Source organism: Somniosus microcephalus, chromosome 12 (genome assembly GCF_052327205.1).
Source record: "Somniosus microcephalus isolate GS21.2 chromosome 12, FLI_Smic_1.0, whole genome shotgun sequence".
Lineage (NCBI taxonomy): Eukaryota > Metazoa > Chordata > Chondrichthyes > Squaliformes > Somniosidae > Somniosus > Somniosus microcephalus.
The window spans coordinates 225,574,859-225,599,516 of record NC_140998.1 but is presented as its reverse complement, the minus strand read 5'-3'; the positions used below and the strand labels follow the sequence as shown (position 1 = coordinate 225,599,516).

General features: G+C 51.1%; 1 protein-coding gene across 1 annotated transcript; it reads left to right on the top strand.

The window, feature by feature from the left end:
* Positions 1–3,105: 3,105 nt before the first annotated feature.
* Positions 3,106–18,344, top strand: LOC147110206 (uncharacterized). The gene is made up of 3 exons (XM_086002494.1): positions 3,106–3,160; positions 14,011–14,367; positions 16,308–18,344. The coding sequence occupies exons 1-3, from the start codon at positions 3,106–3,108 to the stop codon at positions 16,727–16,729; spliced, it is 834 nt and encodes a 277-aa protein (XP_085858620.1). The 3' UTR covers positions 16,730–18,344.
* The last annotated feature ends 6,314 nt before the right edge of the window (positions 18,345–24,658 follow it).

Below are 24,658 nucleotides of genomic sequence, written 5' to 3'. Positions count from 1 at the left end.
TACCAGCGACGGCCACATCCCATGAATGGATTAAAAATAAGACCAGACCATTTGTTTTTAGTGATTATTGGTTGAGGGGTAAATATTGGCCCAGGACACCTGGGATAACTTCCCCTGCTCTTGTTCCAATAGAGGCTGCAGAGTCTTCTACGTTCACCTGAGAGGGCAGATGGGGCCTCGGTTTAAAGTCTCATCCGAAAGACAGCACCTATGAAGTTCAGCGCCCCCTCAGTGCTGCCCCTCTGACAGTGCGGCGCTCCCTCAGTGCTGCCCCTCCGACAGTGCGGCGCTCCCTCAGTGCTGCCCCTCTGACAGTGCGGCGCTCCCTCAGTACTGCCCTCCGACAGTGCAGCATGCCCTCAGTGCTGCCCCTCCGACAGTGCGGCGCTCCCTCAGTGCTGCCCCTCCGACAGTGCGGCGCTCCCTCAGTGCTGCCCCTCCGACAGTGCTGCGCTCCCTCAGTGCTGCCCCTCCGACAGTGCGGCGCTCCCTCAGTGCTGCCCCTCCGACAGTGTGGCGCTCCCTCAGTGCTGCCCTCCGACAGTGCAGCACTCCCTCAGTACTGCTCCTCATTTACTCGATCAAAACCCCTCATGATTTTGAACGCCGCTCTTTAGGAGAATGGTTCCAGGGATGAGGGACTTCAGTTATGTGGAGAGACTGGAGGAGCTGGGATTCTTCTCCTTAGAGCAGAGAAGGTTAAGGGGAAGATTGTGTTCAAAATCATAAATGGTTTTGAGAGTAAATGAGGAGAAACTGTGTCCAGTGGTAGAAGGGTCGGTAACCAGAGGACACAGATTGAAGGTGATTGGTTAAAGAACCAGAGGGGAGATGAGATTATTTTTTTTTACACAGCGAGTTGTTGTGATCTGGAATGTGCTGCCCGAAAGGCCGGTGGAAGCAGATTCAATAATAACTTTCAAAAGGGAATTGGATAAATACTTGAAAAGGAAACATTTTCCGGGCTCTGGGAAAGGGCAGGGGAGTGGGTCCAAAGAGCCAGCACAGGCACGATGGGCCGAATGGCCTCCTCCTGCGCTGTATCATTCTATGATTCTGTTAAATCTGCCCTAAACCTTCTCTGCTCGAAGAACAATCCCAGCTTCTCCAATCCTCCACCTCACTGAAGCCATGGGGAGGAGGTTGAGGCCGAGACCATGGCTTCTGTGAAAGGGGGAATTTGGGATCAATATTTGTCAATGGAGAGAGCGGGGCAGTGGGATGGGTTTGGGGATTGCTCGCGTACAGAAGGAGGGCAGGCTGGAGGGGCCGACTGGCCTCTGTCTGTGCTGGGAAGGAGCCTGCGGGTTTGACTGATCGGCCCTTGCTTTCCAGCTGGTGGAGAGGGGGGGCTGCGGGGTCTTCGGGGTCGGCCTGTGTCGCGAGCGTCACTCCGCCACGCCCGCGATCTCACCGCGCTGCCCATCGCAAAGCGCCTTGGCGACGCTGCAGTTTGACTGGGGCCCTCCCTGGGCTGTGTGAGACGGGAGCGTCGACCGGGCTTCCTGATCCCGACTGCGATCCAGTGACCTCCTTTGTCCTCCCCTCACCCCTTTCCACCCCCCTCCTCCCTCCCGGCGTGGTTTGAAAGGCCCGCCCATGTGCGAATGGACACACATGCTGCACCGGTTGCGATGGCCCACATGGTGGATCAGCCCGCTGGATTAAATGGACACCTTGGCATCAGATTTACAAACGCCCTATCGGCTCTTCTCTTCCCACTCTTGTTCTAAATACCCAGTTGTGAGTGGTTTTTGTACAGAGCACACTCCCCGACCCCCCACCCCACCAGTCCTGCAACCCTGGGCTCCAGGCTACTGACCAATCAGGCGGCTCCGCACAGACCGGGAACTTTCAATCTGCTGCACAGCAAGTCACTGATCCAACTCGCCCCGAGTGAGCCTTTGATTGAAGAAAGAAAGACTTGCATTTCTATAGCGCCTTTCACTACCTCAGGACGTCCCACAGCTCCTTACAGCCAATGAATACTTTTTTTTGAAGTGTAGTCACTGTTGTAATGTAGGAAACCCGGCAGCCAGTTTGTGCACAGCAAGCTCCCACAAACAGAAATGTGATCATCACCAGATGTTGGTTGAGGGATAAATATTGGCCTTAGGACAGCGGGGAGAACTGCCCTGCTCCTCTTTGAAATAGTGGCTGCGGGATCTTTTATATCCACCTGAGCGGGCAGATGGGGCCTCGGGTTTAACCTCTCATCTGAAAGATGACACCTCTGACAGTGCGACGTTCCCTCATTACTGCCCCTCTGACAATGCGGCGCTCCCTCAGTACTGCCCCTCCGACAGTGCAGCGCTCCCTCAGCACTGCCCCTCTGACAGTGCGGCGCTCCCTCAGTACTGTCCCTCTGACAGTGCGGCGCTCCCTCAGTACTGCCCCTCCAACAGTGCAACGCTCCCTCAATACTGCCCCTCCGACAGTGCAGCGCTCCCTCAATACTGCTCCTGCGACAGTGCGGCGCTCCCTCAGTACTGCCCCTCCGACAGTGCAACGCTCCCTCAGTACTGCCCCTCCGACAGTGCGGCACTCCCTCAGTACTGCACCTCCGACAGTGCGATGCTCCCTCAATAGTGCCCCTCCGACTGTACGTCGCTCACTCAGTACTGCCCCTCCGACAGTGCGGCACTCCCTCAGTACCGCCCCTCCTATGGTTGCACCCTGCTCTCCTTGACCATTGTCTGTATAGAACCGAGCCCCCGTCATTCAACTCTACTCTACACGAACTTTATTCTTTACCTTTCCCCTTTCAAGGTGCAGTGTGCATGTGGTGGGGGCACTGAATCCAGTGGCACGGGTGCAGACCGAAAAAACATGGTGCTTCATTGTTTTGAACATTGTGTGGGCTGTCTAGGCTGCACCTATTCAAGTGAGTGGGAAGTATACACCATGCTCCTGAAGAGAGCTTTGTAAATGGTGGAGAGACATTGAGGGGGAAAGTGGTGAGTCAATCCTCGCAGAGTACCCAGCCTCTGCCCTGCTCTTTAGTCACTGTGTTGTTACACTTGATACAGTTAAGCTTCTCCGCAATGTTGTCTTTCAAGATGCTGTTGGGTCATTCGACAATGTTGGTGCTGTTGAGGGCCCGGGATGGTCGCTGGGCTTATTCTTGTTCGAGACGGTGATAATCTAGGAATTAAGCACCGTGAATGTTGTCTACCCCTATTGATGGTGAAGCCAAGTCTTGATGTTGAATCTAACTATTGAAGTTAGTGACTGAGGAAATTCTAACCAATAATCACGTGACCGAGCCTGATAAATATTTTTAACAGAAGGAAACGAGAACTTCCTCTTGCTTTACTAACTAACACGTTCGGTCATTTCTCTCTGTCCAGTTCAGACTCAACAGCAGCAAGTATGAGGTGTTCCGTTCTCGAGGTCTCCCTTCTACTGGCCGTTCTAAATCCAGGTATGATCTATAATCACATTCAATTTTATTTTCAGTCGAGTATTGACAATCATAGTCTCCAGCACTGTTGCTTGTGTAGATATATCTGTCCCCATCGGTCTAATGCCTCCGTGTTGTGGTCTCCAAACGGTAGCTGCATTTCAAAGTGGACTTTGCTTATATTCCGTGCGGTATTGGCAAACGCGTAGCAAGAATTATCAAATTAATCACAAAGTTATTTTGAATGTAACAATGACTGACGATATCACTTGTTTGATAAGACTGAGGATCTGTGTAGAAGCGGCATTTGAAACAGCGCGAGGCACAATCAGTTCATGACCCCGCCATTTTCCTTATTCGCTAAATTTACTAAAACAACACCATCGTTAATAATGGATCAGCAATTCAAACTACCGTAAATTATGCACAGAAATGGCCATCAGTCCCCATGTTAGATTCACTTGCTCCCGCTGGGTGATCGTCTGCTGTTGAAACACGAGAATGAGCAACAGTATTCGACAAAAGACAAGACTGTAGAGAGGGCTTTCAACTAAATACTGGAGGGGGGGATCAGGTGAGCGGGAATTAAAAAATTCAAAGAGAAAGGAGAAGGCAATAGAGCCGGGTATTGATGGGGTAATGGTGGCCAGAGTGTGACAGGAAGGGACAGAACGTATAAACATAAGAGTGCATCAGAAAGTGGGGTCAAAGCACAGGAAAATAATAAAAAGACAAAATTAAAAGCTCTTTATCTGAATGCACAGCATTCGTAACAAGATAGATGAGTTGATGGCACAAATAGATATACATGGGTATAACCTGATTGCCATTACAGAGACGTGGTTGCAAGGTGACCAAGGCTGGGAACTGAATATTCAGGGGTATTTGACATTTCGGATGGATAGACAGAAGGGAAAAGGAGGTGGGTGGCTCTGTTAATAAAGGATGAGATCAGTGCAGTAGTGAGAAATGAAAGTGGCTCAGAAGAGCAAGATGTAGAATCAGTTTGGGTGGAGATAAGAAATAATAAGGGAAAGAAGTCACTGGTGGGCCTAATCTATAGGCCCCCTAACAGCAGCTATACTGTTGGACAGAGTATAAATCAAGAAATAATGGAGGCTTGTAAGAAAGGTACAGCAACAATCATGGGCGATTTTAACCTTCCTATTGATTGGACAAATCAAATTGGCCAAGGCAGCCTCAAGGAAGAGTTCATAGAGTGTATCCGAGATGGTTTCCTAGAACAATACGTTGTGGAACCAACCAGGGAGCAGCCTATCTTAGATCTGGTACTGTGTAATGAGACAGGATTAATAAATTATCTCATAGTAAAGGATCCTTTAGGAAAGAGTGATCATAGCATGGTTGAATTTCAAATTCAATTGGAGGGTGAGAAAGTTGGGTCTCAAACCAGTGTCCTGATCTTAAATAAAGGCAATTACAATGGCATGAGGGCAGAACTGGCTAAAGTGGACTGGGAAAATAGATTAAAGGGTAAGATGGTTGATAAGCAATGGTAGACATTTAAGGAGATATTTCATAACTCTCAACAAAAATATGTTCCAGTGAGAAGGAAAGACTTTAAGAGAAGGGAGAACCACTTGTGGCTAACTAAGGAAGTAAAGGATGGTGTCAAATTGAAAACAAAGGCATACAATGTTGCCGAGATTAGGGGAAGGCCAGAGGATTGGGACATTTTTAAAAAACAGCAAAGGATGACTAAAAAAGTAATAAAGAGAGAGAAGCTGGATTATGAGAGTAAACTAGCAAAAAAATATAAACAGATAGTAAGAGCTTCTACAGGTATATAAAAAGGAAGAGAATAGCTAAAGTAAATGTTGGTTCCTTAGAGGATGAGACTGGGGAATTAATAATGGGGAACAGGGAAATGGCAGAGACTTTGAACAAATATTTTGCATCAGTCTTCACGGTAGAAGACACTAAAACCATCCCAATAACACATAATCAAGGGGCTATAGAGAGGGGGAACTTAAAACAATCATTATCACTAATGAAAAAGTACTCGGTAAAATAATGGGACTAAAGGTGGACAAGTCCCCTGGACCTGACGGCCTACATCCTAGGGTCTTAAAAGAAGTGGCTGCAGAGAAAGTGGATGCTTTGGTTGCAATCTACCAAAATTCCCTGGATTCTGGAGAGGTCCCAGCGGATTGGAAAACCGCAAATGTGACGTCCCTATTTAAGAAGGGTGGGAGACAGAAAGCAGGAAACTGTAGACCAGTTAGGCTGGGCCTATACTCATTGGAGTTTAGAAGAATGAGAAGTGATCTTATTGAAACATATAAGATACTGAGGGGGCTCGACAAGGTAGATGCAGAGAAGATGTTTCCCCTCATGGGGGAATCTAGAACTAGGGGGCATAGTTTCAGAATAAGGGGTCACCCATTTAAAACTGAGGTGAGGAGGTATTTCTTCTCTCAGAGGGTCGTGAATCTGTGGAATTCTCTGCCCCAGAGAGCTGTGGAGGCTGGGCCATTGAATATATTCAAGGTGGAGAGAGACAGATTTTTGAACAATAAGGGAGTGAAGGGTTATGGGGAGCGGGCAGGGAAGTGGAGCTGAGCCCAAGATCAGATCAGCCATGATCTCATTAAATTGCGGAGCAGGCTTTAGGGGCCAAATGGCCGGCTCCTGCTCCTATTTCTTATGTTCTTATGTTAAGACACAGTTTCAGAGCTCCTGTGATACTGCTGTCTTCAGTGTGCAATCGCTGTATCGGGTCGCTGTGGTTCCGGGCTCCGTTCAGTGAAATGCGGGGGCAATTTATAATTTAAATATTGACATAGATAGAATGATCTGAAAAGTTTCAGCTCACGTTGGACAAGGCTGCACATTGTGCAAAGCGATCTTAGTCCGTGAGGCTCCGCAATATTTACTGAAAAAAGGGAAAAATGGCGTCGAGATGGATTTAAGGAAGTAACTTCTTTACCCAGAGAGTGGTGAGCATGTGGAACTCGCTACCGCAGGGAGTGATTGAGTCTAGATGAATTTAAGGGGAGGCTAGATAAGAATATGAGGGAGAACGGAATAGAGGGTTATGCTGATACACTTAGATGAGGAAGGATGGGAGAAGGCTCAAGTGAAGTATAACCGCTGGCATGGTCTGGTTGGGCCAAATGGCCTGTTTCTCTGCTGTACATTCTATGTAATTCTATGTTGTGGCAACACGCCACCATTGGACATAATCCGCTCGCGGCAGCACGGACAGTTTACGCAAGCGCACTGCCGGCAGCAGCCGCCCCCAGCCGGGGGCCCTTTCCTCCGGCAACTTGTTTCCCGCAGGGACAGGCTGCCGGGAGCACTTCCTGTCTGGGGAGTATTTAAGTGGTTGCGCGGGCTTTTCAAGCTCTCTCTTTGCCATGATGTGAATTAAAGCAGTTGTGTTCCACCAACTCTGGTCTCGACTCCCACGTTTGCCGCGATATCTCAACACTGGTGACCCCGATGCTCAGGACGAATCCTAAGCTAGCATGGCGGATACAAACGCAGTCACGGTTAAACTACCGGACTTTTGGGAGAACCTGGCCGAGGCCTGGTTCATTCAAGCCGAGTCCAGATTCCGGCTGAGAAGCATCACAGTCGACGCCACGAAGTACGACTACCTCGTCGCCTCGCTCACCTACGCCACAGTCCCCAAGGTTTGGGCAGCGCTGCAGGATCCACCAGTGGAAGGCAAGTACAAACATCTGAAGGCCGCGCTTCTTAAAAAATTTCAGGCGCCCTCTTACCAGCGCAACTGCCAACTCCTCGACCTCCCAGGCCTTGGTGATGCTTCACTGTCGGACCTGCTTTCCCACATGCTGTCCCTCTCGGACGACAAAAACTCCGGCGCCCTCTTTCGCACGCTTTTCATTCGGCAGCTCCCCGCCAGCATCCACCCGCTCATTGTGGAGTCTGGCTCCACGGACCTGAATGAGATAGCTGAAAAGGCCGACCGGCTGCTCTCCGCGCAGACCGCCCGCGACGTCGCGCCCGACCTCACGGCAATGACCACGCGGTCTCCCCGGCCCACTAGGCCCGAACACCCTTCCACTCTGGGTCACTGCTACTACCACACCCGTTTTGGCACTAGGGCCCAACGCTGCAAGCCACCGTGCACTTTCAAACCCCCCCCCCGCACCGGCCCCCACGATGGCCGCGGGGCAAAAGGGGCCCCTACTGTACGTCACCGACGACAGCACCAACCGCCGATTCCTGTGCGACACAGGAGCCCAGCACAGCATCACCCCCGCCTCCGCCCTCAAAATCCAACGCGGCGCACGGGGTATCACGCTGGCCGCAGCCAATGGCTCTGACATCCGCACATACGGCACCCGCATGGTCACGCTCGACCTCACAGGCCGCCGCTACCACTGGGAGTTCCTCACAGCCAAGGTCCTCTGCCCACTCATCGGCGCCAACTTCCTACGCGCCCACGGCCTCCTTGTCGACATTCCGAGGCACCGCCTCATCGACATCAACACTATGGCCCCCATCCCTGGCGCATTCACCCCGGCCCGTTCGGCCGGCCTGACGACCTACTGCCTCGCCAGTGCCACGGACGACTACTCGGCACTTCTAGCCGAGTTTCCCGCCCTCACTAACCCGACCTTTTCGGCCAAAGCCGCCAAACATGGTGTGGAGCACTATATCCCCACCACCGGCCCCCCGGTCTCTGCCCACGCCCGCAGACTCAACCCGGCCAAGCTGGAAATCGCGCGGGCCGAGTTCACCACCATGGAGCAACTCGGCATCATCCGCCACTCCAGCAGCCCTTGGGCCTTGCCCCTCCACATCGCCCCCAAGCCCGGCGGAGGCTGGCGCCCCTGCGGGGACTACCGCCGCCTCAACGACGCCACCACCCCCGACCGATACCCGATGCTGCACATCCAGGACTTCTCGGCCCGACTGGCCGGACGAACCGTCTTTTCCAAGGTCGACCTGGTGCGCGGTTACCACCAAGTCCCCGTACACCCCGCGGACATCCCCAAAACGGCCGTCATCACCCCATTCGGCCTGTTCAAGTTCCTGAGGATGCCCTTCGGCCTCAAGAATGCAGCCCAGGCTTTCCAGCGCCTTATGGACTCAGTCCTCCGGGACCTGAACTTCCTATTCATCTATCTAGACGACATTCTCGTGGCCAGCTCCACCAAACAGGAACACCTCGAACACCTTCGCATCCTGTTCGGGCGCCTAGCCCAACACGGGCTCATCCTCAGCCCGGCGAAGTGCCAATTCGGCCTAGCCGAGATCGATTTTCTCGGCCACCACATCAACCCTGCTGGGGCCGTCCCCCTGCCCGACAAGGTGCAGGCCATCCAGCAATTCCCCCGCCCCAAAACCATCAAGGGCCTCCAGGAGTTCCTCGGGATGGTGAACTTCTACAACAGGTTCATCCCCAGAGCTGCAGCCCTCATGAAGCCCCTATACGACTCCCTCCGAGGTAAATCCGGCAAGATGGCCGTAGCCTGGACCACTGACACGTCAGCCGCCTTCGACGCCACCAAAAACGCGCTCGCCGACGCCACCCTGCTCGCGCACCCGAGGGCCGATGCCCGGGTCGCGCTCACCACCGACGCCTCCGACCATGCGGTCGGAGCCGTGTTCAAGCAGTGGGTCAATGGCGCGTGGCAGCCACTTGCCTTCTACAGCCGCCAACTGCGCCCCCCGGAGGTCAAATACTCTACTTTCGACCGCGAGCTCCTCGCGCTCCACCTGTCGGTCCGCCATTTCAGGTTCCTCCTGGAGGGCCGCCCCTTTACCACGTACGTGGACCACAAGCCGCTCACATACGCGATGGCCAAGCACACCAACCCTGGTCTGCTAGGCAGCAACGCCAGCTCGCGGCCGTGTCCGAGTTTACCACGGACATCCAGCACGTCTCCGGTAGAGACAACATTGTCGCCAACTGCCTTTCCCGTCCCGCCATCTGCGCGAATCACCTAGCGGTCGACTACGCGCAACTAGCAGCGGCCCAGCTCACGGACCCAGACCTCCTCTCGGCGGCTACCAGCCTGCCAGGGCTACGCCTAGCCAAGGTCGCGCACGGGCCCGAAGCCACAGCAGTCACTTGCGACATCTCACTCGGCCAACCCAGGCCGGTCATCCCTGCAACCTGGCGCCGCCGCATCTTCGACGCGCTCCACGGGCTCTCCCATCCGGGTTCCCGCGCATCTGTCAAACTCCTCTCCCAGCGCTTTGTCTGGCGTGGCCTCAGCAAAGATGTTCAGACTTGGGCCAACACCTGCCTCGCCTGCCAATGGGCTAAGGCACAGCTGCACACAAAAGCACCCCTGGGAGACTTCGAGGTACCCAGCCACCGCTTCGACCACGTACACGTCAACATCGTCGGTCCTCTGCCGCCATCGCAAGGCCGAAATTATCTCCGCACGATGGTCGACCGCTGCACACGCTGGCCTGAGGCAGTGCCGCTGACCTCCACCACCACAGCCGACATCGCCAGGGCGTTCGTTAACACCTGGGTCGCGAGGTTCGGCGTACCGGCCGACATAACCTCCGACAGAGGCGCCCAGTTCACCTCCGAACTCTGGACGGCCACAGCACGCAACCTCGGGGTGACGCTCCACCGAACCACGGCGTACCACCCGCAGGCCAACGGGCTGTGTGAACGCTTCCACAGGTCACTCAAGGCCTCACTCCGCGCCGGCCTGCAGGACAGTACCTGGACTGACCGACTACCGTGGGTGCTACTAGGCCTATGCACCGCGGTCAAGGAAGACCTCCAGTCCTCAGCAGCGGAGTTAGTCTACGGACAACCGCTGCGCATACCAGGCGAATTCCTCCCGGAGGCTACCACACCTTGGTCGGCCGAATAGCAGCGGATCAACTCTTTCTCTTCCGCTCAACAGTTCGCCCCACTTCCGGTCAACCGACACGGCGAACTCGCACCTCACGTCCCGCCAAACTTACAGCAGGCACGCTTCGTCTTCGTGCGACACGACGCGCACCGCGGACCCCTGCGACCCCCGTACGATGGACCGTACGAGGTACTACAAACCGGAGACAAGGTTTTCAAGCTGCGACTCGGCGACAGGGTCGAAACAGTCTCCATCGACCGACTCAAACCAGCACACACAGAACCAGGGGAACAGGTCCCCGTGGCCCGACCTCCAATTAGAGGCCGTCCCGCCAGCAAGCCAGCACAGCCGGCGGCGAACCGCCCGGCCCCACCAACTAGACCGGTGACCACTCAGAGCCGCTCCGGCAGAACCATTAGACCACCGTCACGACTCGTCCACTCCTCCTAAGCGGATTCTGGATGGAGCTCTGTGGCGACACGCCACCATTGGACATAATCCGCTCACGGCGGCACGGACAGTTTACGCAGGCACACTGCCGGCAGCAGCCGCCCCCAGCCGGGGGCCCTTTCCTCCGGCAACTTGTTTCCCGCAGGGACAGGCTGCCTGGAGCACTTCCTGTCTGGGGAGTATTTAAGTGGTTGCGCGGGCTTTTCAAGCTCTCTCTTTGCCATGATGTGAATTAAAGCAGTTGTGTTCCACCAACTCTGGTCTCGACTCCCACGTTTGCCGCGGTATCTCAACAATGTAACATTTTCAGCCAATAGTCCTGCTTCCTGGTTCGAGCCAAGACCCGCTATTCTCATGCGAGTGGAATCGCATTATGTGATAACACATCAACATTAATTGTAAGATAGCATCGGGGTAACATAGTGGCCAGGGCTGGGGGAGGGGAGCTGACACCAAGCGACTGTCAGCCCCTTAGTTCCGCCTCCTCTGACCACACAGGACACAGCTCTCTGCATCTGAAAGGCTCGCAGTGAAGCACAAAGTGTAACAGATGGTTGAATGAGCAACGACTAAGGAAATAAACTGGATGAGGAGACACTGGGATCCGCTCGATGCGAGTGTGGGGAGGGGGTGTGGTGGCGGGGGGATAGTGGCGGGGGGAGGGGCGGTGCAAACAAGTCAAAATTTGCCCGGGAATTTGGCTCCTTCCATCAAAAGGGCAGCACTTCACCGACGGGGCGGCGCATTGCTCCAAATATGTGAGAGCAACAAAACAAAGGCCCCTCTGGAAGGCAGGGCCGGGGCTGGGAAAGCAGCGGGAAATTTGAAAGCAGGAAATTATTGCGTCAAGTTTAACACCGTCACGTTTACCTGTTTGTTTGGCGTTAATGCATCCACTATTTTAACTGAACATTGATCCCTTTTTCTCCTTGTTTTTTTATTGGTGTAAAGGCTCGGTTTAATTATTGGACACAGTAATGTCACATCGATGAGCTGAGTGCCTCTACTATAACATATTCAGTTTTCTGCGAGTTAGAGGTCGGCCGGGGGAGAAGTGGAATAAATGGGTTTGGAGGTAACAAAGGCCTGGCTGACGGTTTCAGCAGCAGGTGAGGTGAGGCAGGGCGGAGTCGAGTAACGTTACAGAGGTGGGTGTTGGCGGCCTTGGCGATGGTGAGAATATGGGGCAGGAAACTCAGCTCAGGGTCCAATAGGACGCAAAGGTTGTGAAAAGTCAGCTTCAGACTCAGGCAATGGCCAAGGAGAGGGATGGTGTTGGTGCCCAGGGAACAGAGTTTGTGGGTAAAGGTGGATATTTATCAGGCAGTGGCCAGGGAGAGGGATGGTGTTGGTGCCCAGGGAACAGAGTTTGTGGGTAAAGGTGGATATTTATCGGGCAGTGGCCAGGGAGAGGGATGGTGTTGGTGCCCAGGGAACAGAGTTTGTGGGTAAAGGTGGATATTTATCGGGCAGTGGCCAGGGAGAGGGATGGTGTTGGTGCCCAGGGAACAGAGTTTGTGGGTAAAGGTGGATATTTATCAGGCAGTGGCCAAGGAGAGGGATGGTGTTGGTGCCCAGGGAACAGAGTTTGTGGGTAAAGGTGGATATTTATCGGGCAGTGGCCAGGGAGAGGGATGGTGTTGGTGCCCAGGGAACAGAGATTGTGGGTAAAGGTGGAGGTTTATCGGGCAGTGGCCAGGGAGAGGGATGGTGTTGGTGCCCAGGGAACAGAGTTTGTGGGTAAAGGTGGAGGTTTATCGGGCAGTGGCCAGGGAGAGGGATGGTGTTGGTGCCCAGAGAACAGAGTTTGTGGGTAAAGGTGGATATTTGTTGGGCAGTGGCCAAGGAGAGGGATGGTGTTGGTGCCCAGGGAACAGAGTTTGTGGGTAAAGGTGGATATTTATCAGGCAGTGGCCAGGGAGAGGGATGGTGTTGGTGCCCAGGGAACAGAGTTTGTGGGTAAAGGTGGATATTTGTTGGGCAGTGGCCAGGGAGAGGGATGGTGTTGGTGCCCAGGGAACAGAGTTTGTGGGTAAAGGTGGATATTTATCGGGCAGTGGCCAGGGAGAGGGATGGTGTTGGTGCCCAGGGAACAGAGTTTGTGGGTAAAGGTGGATATTTATCAGGCAGTGGCCAGGGAGAGGGATGGTGTTGGTGCCCAGGGAACAGAGTTTGTGGGTAAAGGTGGATATTTATCGGGCAGTGGCCAAGGAGAGGGATGGTGTTGGTGCCCTGGGAACAGAGTTTGTGGGTAAAGGTGGATATTTATCGGGCAGTGGCCAGGGAGAGGGATGGTGTTGGTGCCCAGGGAACAGAGTTTGTGGGTAAAGGTGGATATTTATCGGGCAGTGGCCAGGGAGAGGGATGGTGTTGGTGCCCAGGGAACAGAGTTTGTGGGTAAAGGTGGATATTTATCGGGCAGTGACCAGGGAGAGGGATGGTGTTGGTGCCCAGGGAACAGAGTTTGTGGGTAAAGCTGGATATTTATCGGGCAGTGGCTAGGGAGAGGGATGGTGTTGGTGCCCAGGGAACAGAGTTTGTGGGTAAAGCTGGATATTTGTTGGGCAGTGGCCAAGGAGAGGGATGGTGTTGGTGCCCAGGGAACAGAGTTTGTGGGTAAAGGTGGATATTTATCAGGCAGTGGCCAGGGAGAGGGATGGTGTTGGTGCCCAGGGAACAGAGTTTGTGGGTAAAGGTGGATATTTGTTGGGCAGTGGCCAGGGAGAGGGATGGTGTTGGTGCCCAGGGAACAGAGTTTGTGGGTAAAGGTGGATATTTATCGGGCAGTGGCCAGGGAGAGGGATGGTGTTGGTGCCCAGGGAACAGAGTTTGTGGGTAAAGGTGGATATTTATCGGGCAGTGGCCAGGGAGAGGGATGGTGTTGGTGCCCAGGGAACAGAGTTTGTGGGTAAAGGTGGATATTTATCGGGCAGTGGCCAAGGAGAGGGATGGTGTTGGTGCCCTGGGAACAGAGTTTGTGGGTAAAGGTGGATATTTATCGGGCAGTGGCCAGGGAGAGGGATGGTGTTGGTGCCCAGGGAACAGAGTTTGTGGGTAAAGGTGGATATTTATCGGGCAGTGGCCAGGGAGAGGGATGGTGTTGGTGCCCAGGGAACAGAGTTTGTGGGTAAAGGTGGATATTTATCGGGCAGTGGCCAGGGAGAGGGATGGTGTTGGTGCCCAGGGAACAGAGTTTGTGGGTAAAGGTGGATATTTATTGGGCAGTGGCCAGGGAGAGGGATGGTGTTGGTGCCCAGGGAACAGAGTTTGTGGGTAAAGGTGGATATTTATCCAATCTCATACAGTCCGGTTTAATATCACACTTTGCTCCCTGTGCAGGTACCGCAAGGGATGGAGATGATGGAGATATTCCGGAACTGGTTCTTTCGAACGGGTCCAGCCCGGTTTTGCTGCCTTGTTTCTCCCGGTCTCCGACTCAAATTGATGCGATTCAGTGGACATTTCAACCTGCCTCAGGAGACAATGGGATGGCACTTTGTGCAATTGATAAGAACAACACTGAGTGCAGCTCCCCGCGGTTCCCACATATAACACTGGCTGAGACTGAGGGTTTCAGGACGGGGAATTATTCTCTCTTGTTCACGGCGACAATGGAAGATGCCGGAAATTACGACTGTTTGCTGTATTCTGGACACAAGGAGAAGAAGATGTTAATCCGCCTCATAGTGATTAATGGTGAGTTACTGAAAGCAGTTTCTGCTGTAGTTATATGTGTATGATAGTCTCACACAAACTGTTTCACCATTTTCCGTATATCCGCCACTGCTCCATTAAATTCCGTGCCTTTAAATGCCAACATCTTGACAATTTGTGATGTGGAAAAACGCAGCATTAAAACAGTGTTGCTTTCTTGCTGGGCAGGTTATTGTAGGCCTCGAAAACACTTTCTTGTTCAGTAAATGTAAATTCTCAGCAATTTATTTATCTTTATTGTGAAAACTATGGGAAATTCCGCAGTAAAGTTTCAACCGGTAAAGATCAGATCCATTTCCGGAAAATTCCCTCAGCACTTCTGCTCAAATCTCATTGAGGTAGAAACTGACTTCAGTGGAGCTGAATATCGGGCGGCGGGTGTAACAGGCGGACAATACATGACCACACGTTCTACACTGTCGGTTAAAATGAATTTCCAGCCCACAGGCTCGGACTAGTAAGGTCCCAATATGGCGGGCAGGAAATGTGTACATTTGCGACTGAAAGTGCGCCTCCTGACATATTGGGTGAGAACAGGCGAGGGGCATCCTTTGCCAATGCCTGAAACAGGCGTTAGGCTCTTTGCATTTGCTAATTTGAGGCCAATTCTGTAAGATTGATTTATCATGAGGCGGCCAGGCCCCTCTCCAGATGCACTCTTGGAAACCAGCTCTAGGAATTGCCTGCTACAAAGAAGCAAACTAATGTAAGATCACATATTAAAGGGCCCCATTGCACCTCCCAACACCCCCTCCACGTTGCTCCAAACACGACCTGCTTATCCCGGGACCCCAACATTGAACCCCGCAAATCCTGATCCAGGCCCTGATCCCTGACTTGGCTCAATCCCTGATCCCTGGCTCAGACATCTATCATCAACCCCCAACCATGGCTGTGAACCCGATCCCCGACACATGCCCCCATCCCCGATTCTCGAGTCCGGCCCCAATCTCCGACACTTGAAACAGGCCATGTTCACCGAACGCTGAATCCCGTCCCCAGCTCCGACCCGAGACCCCAGTCTCATCCCCGACCCAGGCACCGACCCCTGAAGCCTGACCAAGGCAGGGATTCCTGAACCTGGTCTTCACCGGCGAGCTGCCTCTGGACGCCCAGCATGTGCCTGCAGCACATTGGTCTGACATTAATGAGGCCCAAGGCCCGATAGGCCTGCCTGTTTTGAGGCTGTGCCTTTCTTGATAGAATAGTGATTCTGCACTGTGTAATAGTGGTGAGTTTGAGGAGAAGGAGCCAAAGTGGTTTGCTGCATTGATTTGCGGAGAATGAAGGGAAGCGGGGTGGTTGTAATTGTGAGTATTTTGAATAATGATCTTGTTAGTGGTAGAGCTGTGAGCAGGGAGAAAGAGCAGTATCGCTACCTTGACAACTCTCCTGAGGTCATTGAACGTCTTTCAGTGTGGCAGCCATGTGCTGGGATGAACGTTCCTTGCCTTGCTCTCCTCACTGGCGGTGGAGGTGTTTCGGGAACAGGATGTCCCTCCTCCCGTCCACTGTCTGCATTAATGCCACCAACGTGACAATGAAGAAACTTGGGGCCCTAATTGGATCTTTTGCAGCAACGTTATCCCTCTGACAACGTTTCCCGCTGTCTGTAGACAAAGTGCACCTCCCCTTTAAGAGTTGCTGTCTCCCGTTAAGGGTCGGGAGACACACCCGATTTCCGGACCTAACCCGAAACAGGAAAAATGCCACTGCACAGCGAGGGAAGGGCTGGCGGCACGTGTATCATTTTAATGAGTTTCAAGCAGGAATTTAAGGTGGTGCCTGGGACTATGTGACATGACGTGTGCAGCATATGCGCCTGACCCTGTGCGCAAGTATTCGGCCGCGAATGCAGTTCGAGGCCATAATTTAATCTATGGTGTCTTTTGTCAGTTTAACCAGTTATCCTCTTCCCACAGTGTCTGTGATCCCAGCCGGCCCGATTCCCCTGGGAAGCTCCGTAAATCTGACCTGTGAGATGCCCAGGCTGTCCTATTTCAACAGTGTCGATTGGAGCATTGAAAATACCCGAGTAACTTGGAAAGGGATTGAAATCCTGTGGAAACTGAACAATGCGCTGATTCATAAAGACAAGCGGCACAAGTTCGATTTCATAAGTTTAATCATCAATAATTTTCAACTCCCTGATGCGGGATGCTACACATATACTGTAAGATTGAAGAGTGGAAAGATTTGCTCTTATAGTCGTCTCTTGGAGATATCAGGTTGGCCCGCATCTCAAACAAAACTTCCATTTGCCCGCATGATTGATGTCAATATCTCGCCAGTATCACTTGTAGAAAGTGGAGTTGGCAGGCTGCTCTGTCCTGCTTGGTGCTGAGCTGCCCGAGTGCTGTTGTGACTGCACACAGCCGGTCAGCTGGTGAGTCTTTCATTGAACTCTCGACTTGAGCAATGAAGGCAGTGAAAAGGCTTCAAACAGTCAGGAGGTGATCCAAATCACCGCACAGTAACCAGCCTCTGCTGTCCTCCTGGATCCAGAGTGCTCTGTTTAAGCTTCTGGCCAGGATTCTATTAGTTGGTTCGGAAGTTGCAGCACTGCTGAAGGTCATGGGGAGGCGGTGGTCTTTCTGTTGCTTGAGATGGTCGTCAACAGGCACTCCTGTGGTATCAATCGTACCAGCCATTGTCCTGCTGTAAGTGTGAAAGGAGCTGGCCACGGCAGAATGGTCAGCGAATAACCCCACTCCCTATCTTATGACAGAGAAAATGTTACTGACAGAACATCTGGATGGTGGTTGGGCCAAGGATGCCTGCCTGAGTTACCCCAGATGTGAAGTCCTAACGCTGTGATGATTGGCCTCGACACCAGCTGCCATCTTCCTGTGTGTCATCCAAAACTCACTCAGTAGAGTGTTACACCTGACTCCCATTGACATTAGATTTTTTTTCTATGAGGATTTGATGTTATTCTCAATAGAATGTTGCATCCTGAAGATTGACAGTGCAGCAGCACATGGTGAATGTGGGTTTTTGTACCTTCATACACTTCCCTTGGAGAACAGTGTGCAGCAGTGGAAGGATTCGCAGGCAGATTAACAGTCTGATAGGCCATCACCTGAACATTCCTTCCATGGCTGTAACCATCCTTACACCAGCCAATAGGGAGGTTCGTTCCAGAGGGCGAACTCTTATGGGCTTCCTAATGGAGGTCACTCACACCCACCGGACCCGTGTATCCTACTGGATGTCAAACTAGTGATCCTCTCGCATTGTTCAATCCCATACCACTTCTGACTCAGAGGTGGGAACGCTCCGACCAAAGTCTAGTAACTGCAGGAATGAATCAGGAGATGAGACATTGTAAACCATTCAATGTTGGTATGTATGTGTGAGGCGGGGGTCGGTGAGCTGTAAATACAGTGAAATTTGTACCAGAATTATGGATCCTTTCAACAAATGGGCAACAGTTGATTGCGGGTATTGTGCAATGTTCCAAATCTGTTAGCAATAAACCCAAATGCTCTGTGTAAAGTAGCAGTGGGTGGGAGACTGTTTCTACAGAATCCATTTACACACTGACAGTACCTGACTTATACTTGGGGAGATCCCTGTCCATACATAATCTTGCTGAACTTCGCTCCAAGCAGGTATTTGAAAGCAGGGAGTGAATGTGTCATGTTTATCCCAATGACATTTACCTTCTTTGTAAAACATTGCTATGTCCAGTACTTTAATTGCCGTTTGAGCAGGTCGAAACATCTCCGTGATATTATTGGACAGGGTAATGACAATTAATGAGTTTTCCACCCGTACTTTAACATGGCTGTTTTATGTTGAAACTTTTTCAGTGTTAGTATAACCCTAAGCACATTTCAAAATCTATCCAGAACCTATTGGAAATTTCCTACCATATCTTCACATGCATTGAACCCCAATCACTACCTCCAGAAACACCTAATTGTTCAGTTTGTTCTTAAGCTGCAAATGATGTTGGTAAGACCGTGTTTATTGTCCATCCGTGGTTGCTTCAGGGCAGTAAGATTGAGCCAAGTAGTGTGGGACGGGAGTCCCCTGTAGCCCAGGTCCCTCCCTGAAGGACATGAGTCAACCATTGGGGTTGTTTTTGCAACGACCTTCATCGATAATTTTCAGCCTCAGTATCTATTTTGATCAAATTCTTTTATTTATGTTAATTTGTTGTCATTTTCTGTAGGAACTGCACCTACTTCTCTCGTTACAGATAATCCACTGACAGCAACATCAGGTGAAACTTTAATCTCATGAACTCCACGGTTACTGTTTGTTTACATAAGAAACAGGAGCAGGAGTCGGCCAATCAGCCCCTCGAGCCTGCTCCGCCATTCAATAAGATCTTGGCTGATCCAATCTTGGCCTCAACACCACTTTCCCGCCCGCTCCCCGTACCCCTCGACTCCCTTGTAGTTCAAATGTCTGTCAATCTCCGCCTTGAATATGTTCAGTGACTCCGCCTCCACAGCTCTCCAGGGTCGAGAATTCCAAAGATTCACGACCCTCTGAGAGAAGAAATTCCTCCTCATCTCCGTCTTAAATGGGCGACCCCTTATTCTGAAACTGTGCTCCCCTAGTTCTAGATACCCCCACTAGGGGAAACATCCTCTCAGCATCCGCACTGTCAATCCCCCTCAGAATCTTATATGTTTCAATAAGATCACTTCTCATTCTTCTAAACTCCAATGAGTATAGGCCCAGCCTGCTCAACCTTTCATCATACGTCAACCCCTTCATCCCAGGAATCAACCTCATGAACCTCCAGTGCAAGTATATCCTTCCTTAAATATGGAGACCAAAACTGTACGCAGTACTCCAGGTGCAGTCTCACTAGCGCCCTGTGAAGTTACATCAACCTTCCCTCAACCTTTTTATACTCCATACCCCTTGCAATAAAGGCCAACACTCCATTAGCCTTCCTAATTACCTGCTGTACCTGCATGCTAACTTTGTGTTTCATGTACTAGGACCCTCAGATCCCGCTGTACCGCAGCATTTTGTAGTCTCGCTCCATTTAAATAATAATTTGCTTTTTCATTCTTCCTTCCAAAGTGGATAACCTCACATTTTCCCACATTATACTCCATCTGCCAAATGTTTGCCCACTCACTTAACCTCTCTATACCCCTTTCCAGACTCCTTGTGTCCTCCTCAAGACTTGCTCACCCACCTATCTTTGTACCATCAGTAAATTTGGCTACAGTACACTCGGCCTCTTCATCCAAGTCATTAATGTAGATTGTAAATAGTTGAGGCCCCAGCACTGATCCCTGTGGCACCCCACTAGTTACTGATTGCCAACTGGAAAATGACCCATTTATCCCGACTCTCTGTTTTCTGTTAGTTAGCCAATCCCCTAACCCTGCTAATATATTATCCCCAACCTGTGCACTCTTATCTTGTGCAGTAACCTTTTATGTGGCACCTTATCAAATGCCTTCTGGAAATCCAAATACACTACATCTACTGGTTCCCCTTTATCCACCCTGTTTTTTACATCCTCAAAGAACTCTAGCAAATTTGTCAAACACGATTTCCCTTTCATAAAACTATGCTGACTTTTCTTGATTGTCTTATGATTTTCTAAATGTCCTGCTATTAGCTCCTTAATAATGGATTCCAGCATTTTCCCAATGACAGAAGTTAGGCTAACTGGCCTATAGTTTCCTGCTTTCTGTCTCCCTCCTTTCTTGAATAGGGGCATTACATTTGCAGTTTTCCAATCCGCTGGGACCTCTCCAGAGTCCAGGGAATTTTGATAGATTACAACCAACGCATTCACTATCTCTGCAGCCACTTCTTTAAGACCCTAGGATGCAGGCCATCAGGTCCAGGGGACTTGTCGACCATTAGCACCATTAGTTTGCCTAGTACTTTTTCTCTAGTGATAGAGATTGTTTAGGTTCCTCTCTCTCTATAGCCCCTTGATTATCTATTCTTATTGGGATGTTTTTAGTGTCTTCTACCGTGAAGACCGAGCCTAAATAATTGTTTAAAGTCTCTGCCACTTCTCTATTTCCCATTATTAATTCCCCAGTCTCCTCCTCGAACGGACCAACGTTTACTTTAGCTACTCTATTCCTTTTTATATACCTGTAGAAGCTCTTACAATCTGTTTTTATATTATTTGGTAGTTTAATCTCGTATTCTAACTTCTCCCACTTAATTTTTTTTAGCCTCTGGCCTACCACTAATCTTCGCAACATTGTATGCCTTTTCTTTCAATTTGATACCATCCTTAACTCCCTTAGTTAGCTCCCACAGCCCATCTGAGGGGGGGGGGCCACCCACACCCACGGACGCAAGTATCCCGCTGGATGTCCACCCAGAATTTATAGTTGGAGCTCCGACTCCACTTGCCGGGACTGTCTGGAGTGGGGTTCGAAACCCTACTCCTTCTGGCCCAGCGGCGGGGATGCTTACTGCTACGCAAAAGGCCCACTCCGCACAAAAGGTGACACCCATACGTTTCCTGCGCCTTTTCCCTCCCCGTGACTGGAGCCCTATGCTGCCACTTGAAAGACCAAGCTATCATCTGCCCTTTTTGCGGCGCCTTTGACTTCTCATTACCAATGATGAGCAGGCGCTGCGCCTCCACCTCCTTGAGGAGATTGCTGAGGTCATCATCAGTTCAATTGTGAGTTCTTTTAATGCCGTGAATTGTGCTCATTCCAGCCATTTCACGTTGCTAATTGGATTGGGCCTTTGGCATAGCTGTAGGATCCCCGCCGCTGGGCCAGATCAGGGTCGGGTTTCGAACCCCGCTCCAGACAGTCCCGGCAAGTGGAGTCAGAGCTCCGGCTCTAAATTCTGGGTTGACATCCAGTGGGATATTTGCGTCCGTGGGTGTGGGTGGCCCCCCCTCCTTGTATAGCGTGTGGGAGCCCGTAAAACCCTCCCGCCATAGGACTAACCGCCCTAATGGCTGGTTCAAAGATGGTTACGGTCACGGAATGAGCGTTAATCATGGCCATAAATCCTTCCACCACTTCATACAGTTCCCCAAAGGGAACACTGTGAAGACACGTATGACGACGACATTGCTAAATAAATAAATGGAATTAAAAAAATTCTTTTAGGGCTTTTAAAAGTCTTTAAATTGCTTTAATTCTGTTTAAAACTACTTCAGATTCTTCAAAATAATGTAAACGTTTTTAAAAGTTTATAAAAGTTACCAAAAGCTTCAAAAAACTTCCAAAAACCTATTTAAACTGCTGCTTTGCATGTAAAAATGCTTAGCAGCTTGGCAGAAACATTGGGGGCGTGTCCTGTTAAACTGAGACCTCAAGGGGCGTGTCTCAGTTGCACAGCGCGCTACAGGCTTCGCGCTGGCTGCACTCCTGGGCGGCGTGACGTCAGACGCTGCCCGGGAGTCAACATTTTAAAACAGCAATTCCAGGCGTCCCTGAAGCTCAATGGCCGGCGCGTCGAGTAAGTGCAGATCGGGGGCTTACACGCGCGGCAAGCCCCCGACTCGAATTTCTGGGCCAATGTATGCCTTTTCTTTCAATTTGATACCATCCTTAACTCCCTTAGTTAGCCATGGTTAGTACATCCTTCTTGTGGAGTCTTTCTTTCTCACTGGAATACACCTTTGCTGTGATTTATGAAATATCTCGTTAAATGTCTGCCACTGCTGATCTACCGTCTTACTCTTTAATCAATTTTCCCAGTCCACTTTAGCCAACTCTGTCCTCATACCATTGTAATTGCCTTTATTTAACTTGAGAACACTTGTTTCAGTCCCAAGTTTCTCACCTTCAAACTGAATTTGAAATTCTACCATGCGATGATCACTCTTTCCTAGGGGATCCTTCACTATGAGATCATTAATTAATCCTGTCTCATTACACATTACCAGATCTAAAATCACCTTCTCCCTGGTTGGTTCCTCAACGTATTGCTCTAAGAAACCATCCCGAATACATTCTATGAACTCATCCTCAAGGCTATCCTTGCCAATTTGATTTGTCCAATCTATATGATGATTAAAATCACCCATGATTATTTCAGTACCTTTCTTACAAGCCCCCATTATTTCTTGATTTATACTCTGCCCTACAGTATAGCTACTGTTAGGGGGCCTATAGACTACTCCCACCAATGACTTCTTACCCTTGATATTTCTTACCTCCACCCAAACTGACTCTACATGTTGAGCTTCTGAGCCAATATAATTCCTCACCACTGCAGTGATCTCATCCTTTATTAACAGAGCTACCCCACCTCCTTTTCCTTTCTGCCTGTCCTTCCGAAATGTTAAATACCCCTGAATATTCAGTTCCCAGCCTTGGTCACCTTGCAACCACATCTCTGTAATGGCTATCAGATCATACCCATTTATTTCTATTTGTACCGTCAACTCATCTATCTTGTTATGAATGCTGCATGCATTGAGATAAAGAGCCTTTAATTTTATCTTATCATTTTTCCTTACTCTGACTCTATTTTCTAGTGCACTCTTACGCATGTACGCTCTGCCCCTTCCTGATGCATTCTGGTTATCGTTACCCCTGTCGTTGCCCTGCACTATTGCCTTCTCCTTTCTATTTGCCTTCCTAAATACCCCTTCACCTGAACCCCTATCATCTATTTCCAGCTTAGCTTTTCTCCCTTCTGCTTGTACCCTCAGGTTCCCATCCCCCTGCCAAGCTAGTTTAAACCCTCCCCAACAGCACTAGCAAAATCCCCCGCGAGGACATTGGGCCCTTTCCCGTTGAGGTTCTACCTGTCTGGCTTGTAGAGGTCCCACCTCCCCCAGAAACGGTTCCAATTCCTCAGGAATCTAAAGCCCCCCCTCTGACACCATCTCTCCAGCCACGCATTCATCTGCTCTATCTTCCTATATCTGTACTCACTAGCACGTGGCACTGGTAGTAATCTGGAGATTGTTTGTTACCATCTGGCAGTCAATTACACCTGGGGAAAGATGGGTGAAAAGTCTAACATGATTTGCATTCAACCAAGATTTGCATTCGCGTACCGTCCTGAAGGAAGTTTGTGTGTGGGTGTTAGTAATGAAGTGTGCAGAAAAGGAGGGAAATTCAAAATACACCGCCCCCTAGAGGCCGGAGCAGGGGTGAAGTGGAGGTTAGAAATAAACACTATAATCTTATGCTTTTTTTTAACTACCAATGGCTTGGCACCAGTTTGCCCGAGTGAGCCTTGACTTACTGGTAGCATTGTGGCCTCTGAGCCCAAAGGAGTCGGTTTCCAGCCCAGTTTCCAACAATACTGGAGAGTGGAAATTTGAGATCTGGCTCACAATTCTAGGTTGATTCCAGCCGAATACTCTTTTCTGCTGGGTGTGGGCGTCAGACCCATAAGACTCTCCGGCCTCATCGACTGGAATAAAGATGTTTACGGCCATGGAAAGAATAGACACGTGGCGGCCCGTCAGACTCATAATCCGCCGCCGACAAATCCTTCCACAATGACACACTATTCTACTAGGGAAGAGTGGGGAAAATCTCATTTGTTTCCAACAAGTTTTCATCCAAAGTCAGTCTGTAAAAACACACGTCAAAACTGGCAGAAACCCCGGAGATAAGCTTTAAGCACGAGCCTTATTTCATCCTTCACTGCTACAATCTGTAAAGTGGAGCATTTGATCAGAAAGAGAATGCAGTTCAAATTAAACATGACTGTAAATTTTCGATGATGCATATGAAAGTTGCAATATTTAGTGTAAGCATAAGGACTTCCATTATTAGCCATCTCTGCAGACCACCCCACCCCACCCCAGCACACCCCCCCAGCAGACACCCCACCCCCCAGCACACACCACACCCCAACCCCAGCACACACCCCACCCCACCCTCAGCACACACCCCCCCACCCCCCAGCACACACCCCCCACCCCAGCACACACCCCCCCACCCCAGCACACACCCCACCCCACCCCCAGCACACCTCCCCCCCAGCACACCCCCCCAGTACACACCCCACCCCCCAGCACACACCCCACCCCACCCCCAGCACACAACCCCCAGCACACACCCCCCGCACACACCCCACCCCCCCAGCACACACCCCACCGCCCCCCAGCACACACCCCACCCGCACTGCACACACCCCACCCCCCCAGCACACACCCCACCCCACCCCCAGCACACACCCCACCCCCCAGCACACGCCACCCCACCCCCCAGCACACGCCACCCCACCCCCCAGCACACACCACACCCACGCCCATCACACACCCCACCCCACCCCCCAGCACACGCCACCCCACCCCCAGCACACACCCCACCCCACCCCAGCACACACCCCACCC

What these genes read in the sequence shown, in the direction of transcription:
- LOC147110206 (XM_086002494.1), top strand. Translation starts at nt 3,106, where the DNA reads ATGGTCGCTGGGCTTATTCTTGTTCGAGACGGTGATAATCTAGGAATT. An exon ending in TAATCTAGGAATTAAGCACC is followed by an intron (nt 3,161 to 14,010) that starts GTGAATGTTGTC and finishes CTCCCTGTGCAG; the next exon opens with GTACCGCAAGGGATGGAGAT. An exon ending in CCGCCTCATAGTGATTAATG is followed by an intron (nt 14,368 to 16,307) that starts GTGAGTTACTGA and finishes CTCTTCCCACAG; the next exon opens with TGTCTGTGATCCCAGCCGGC.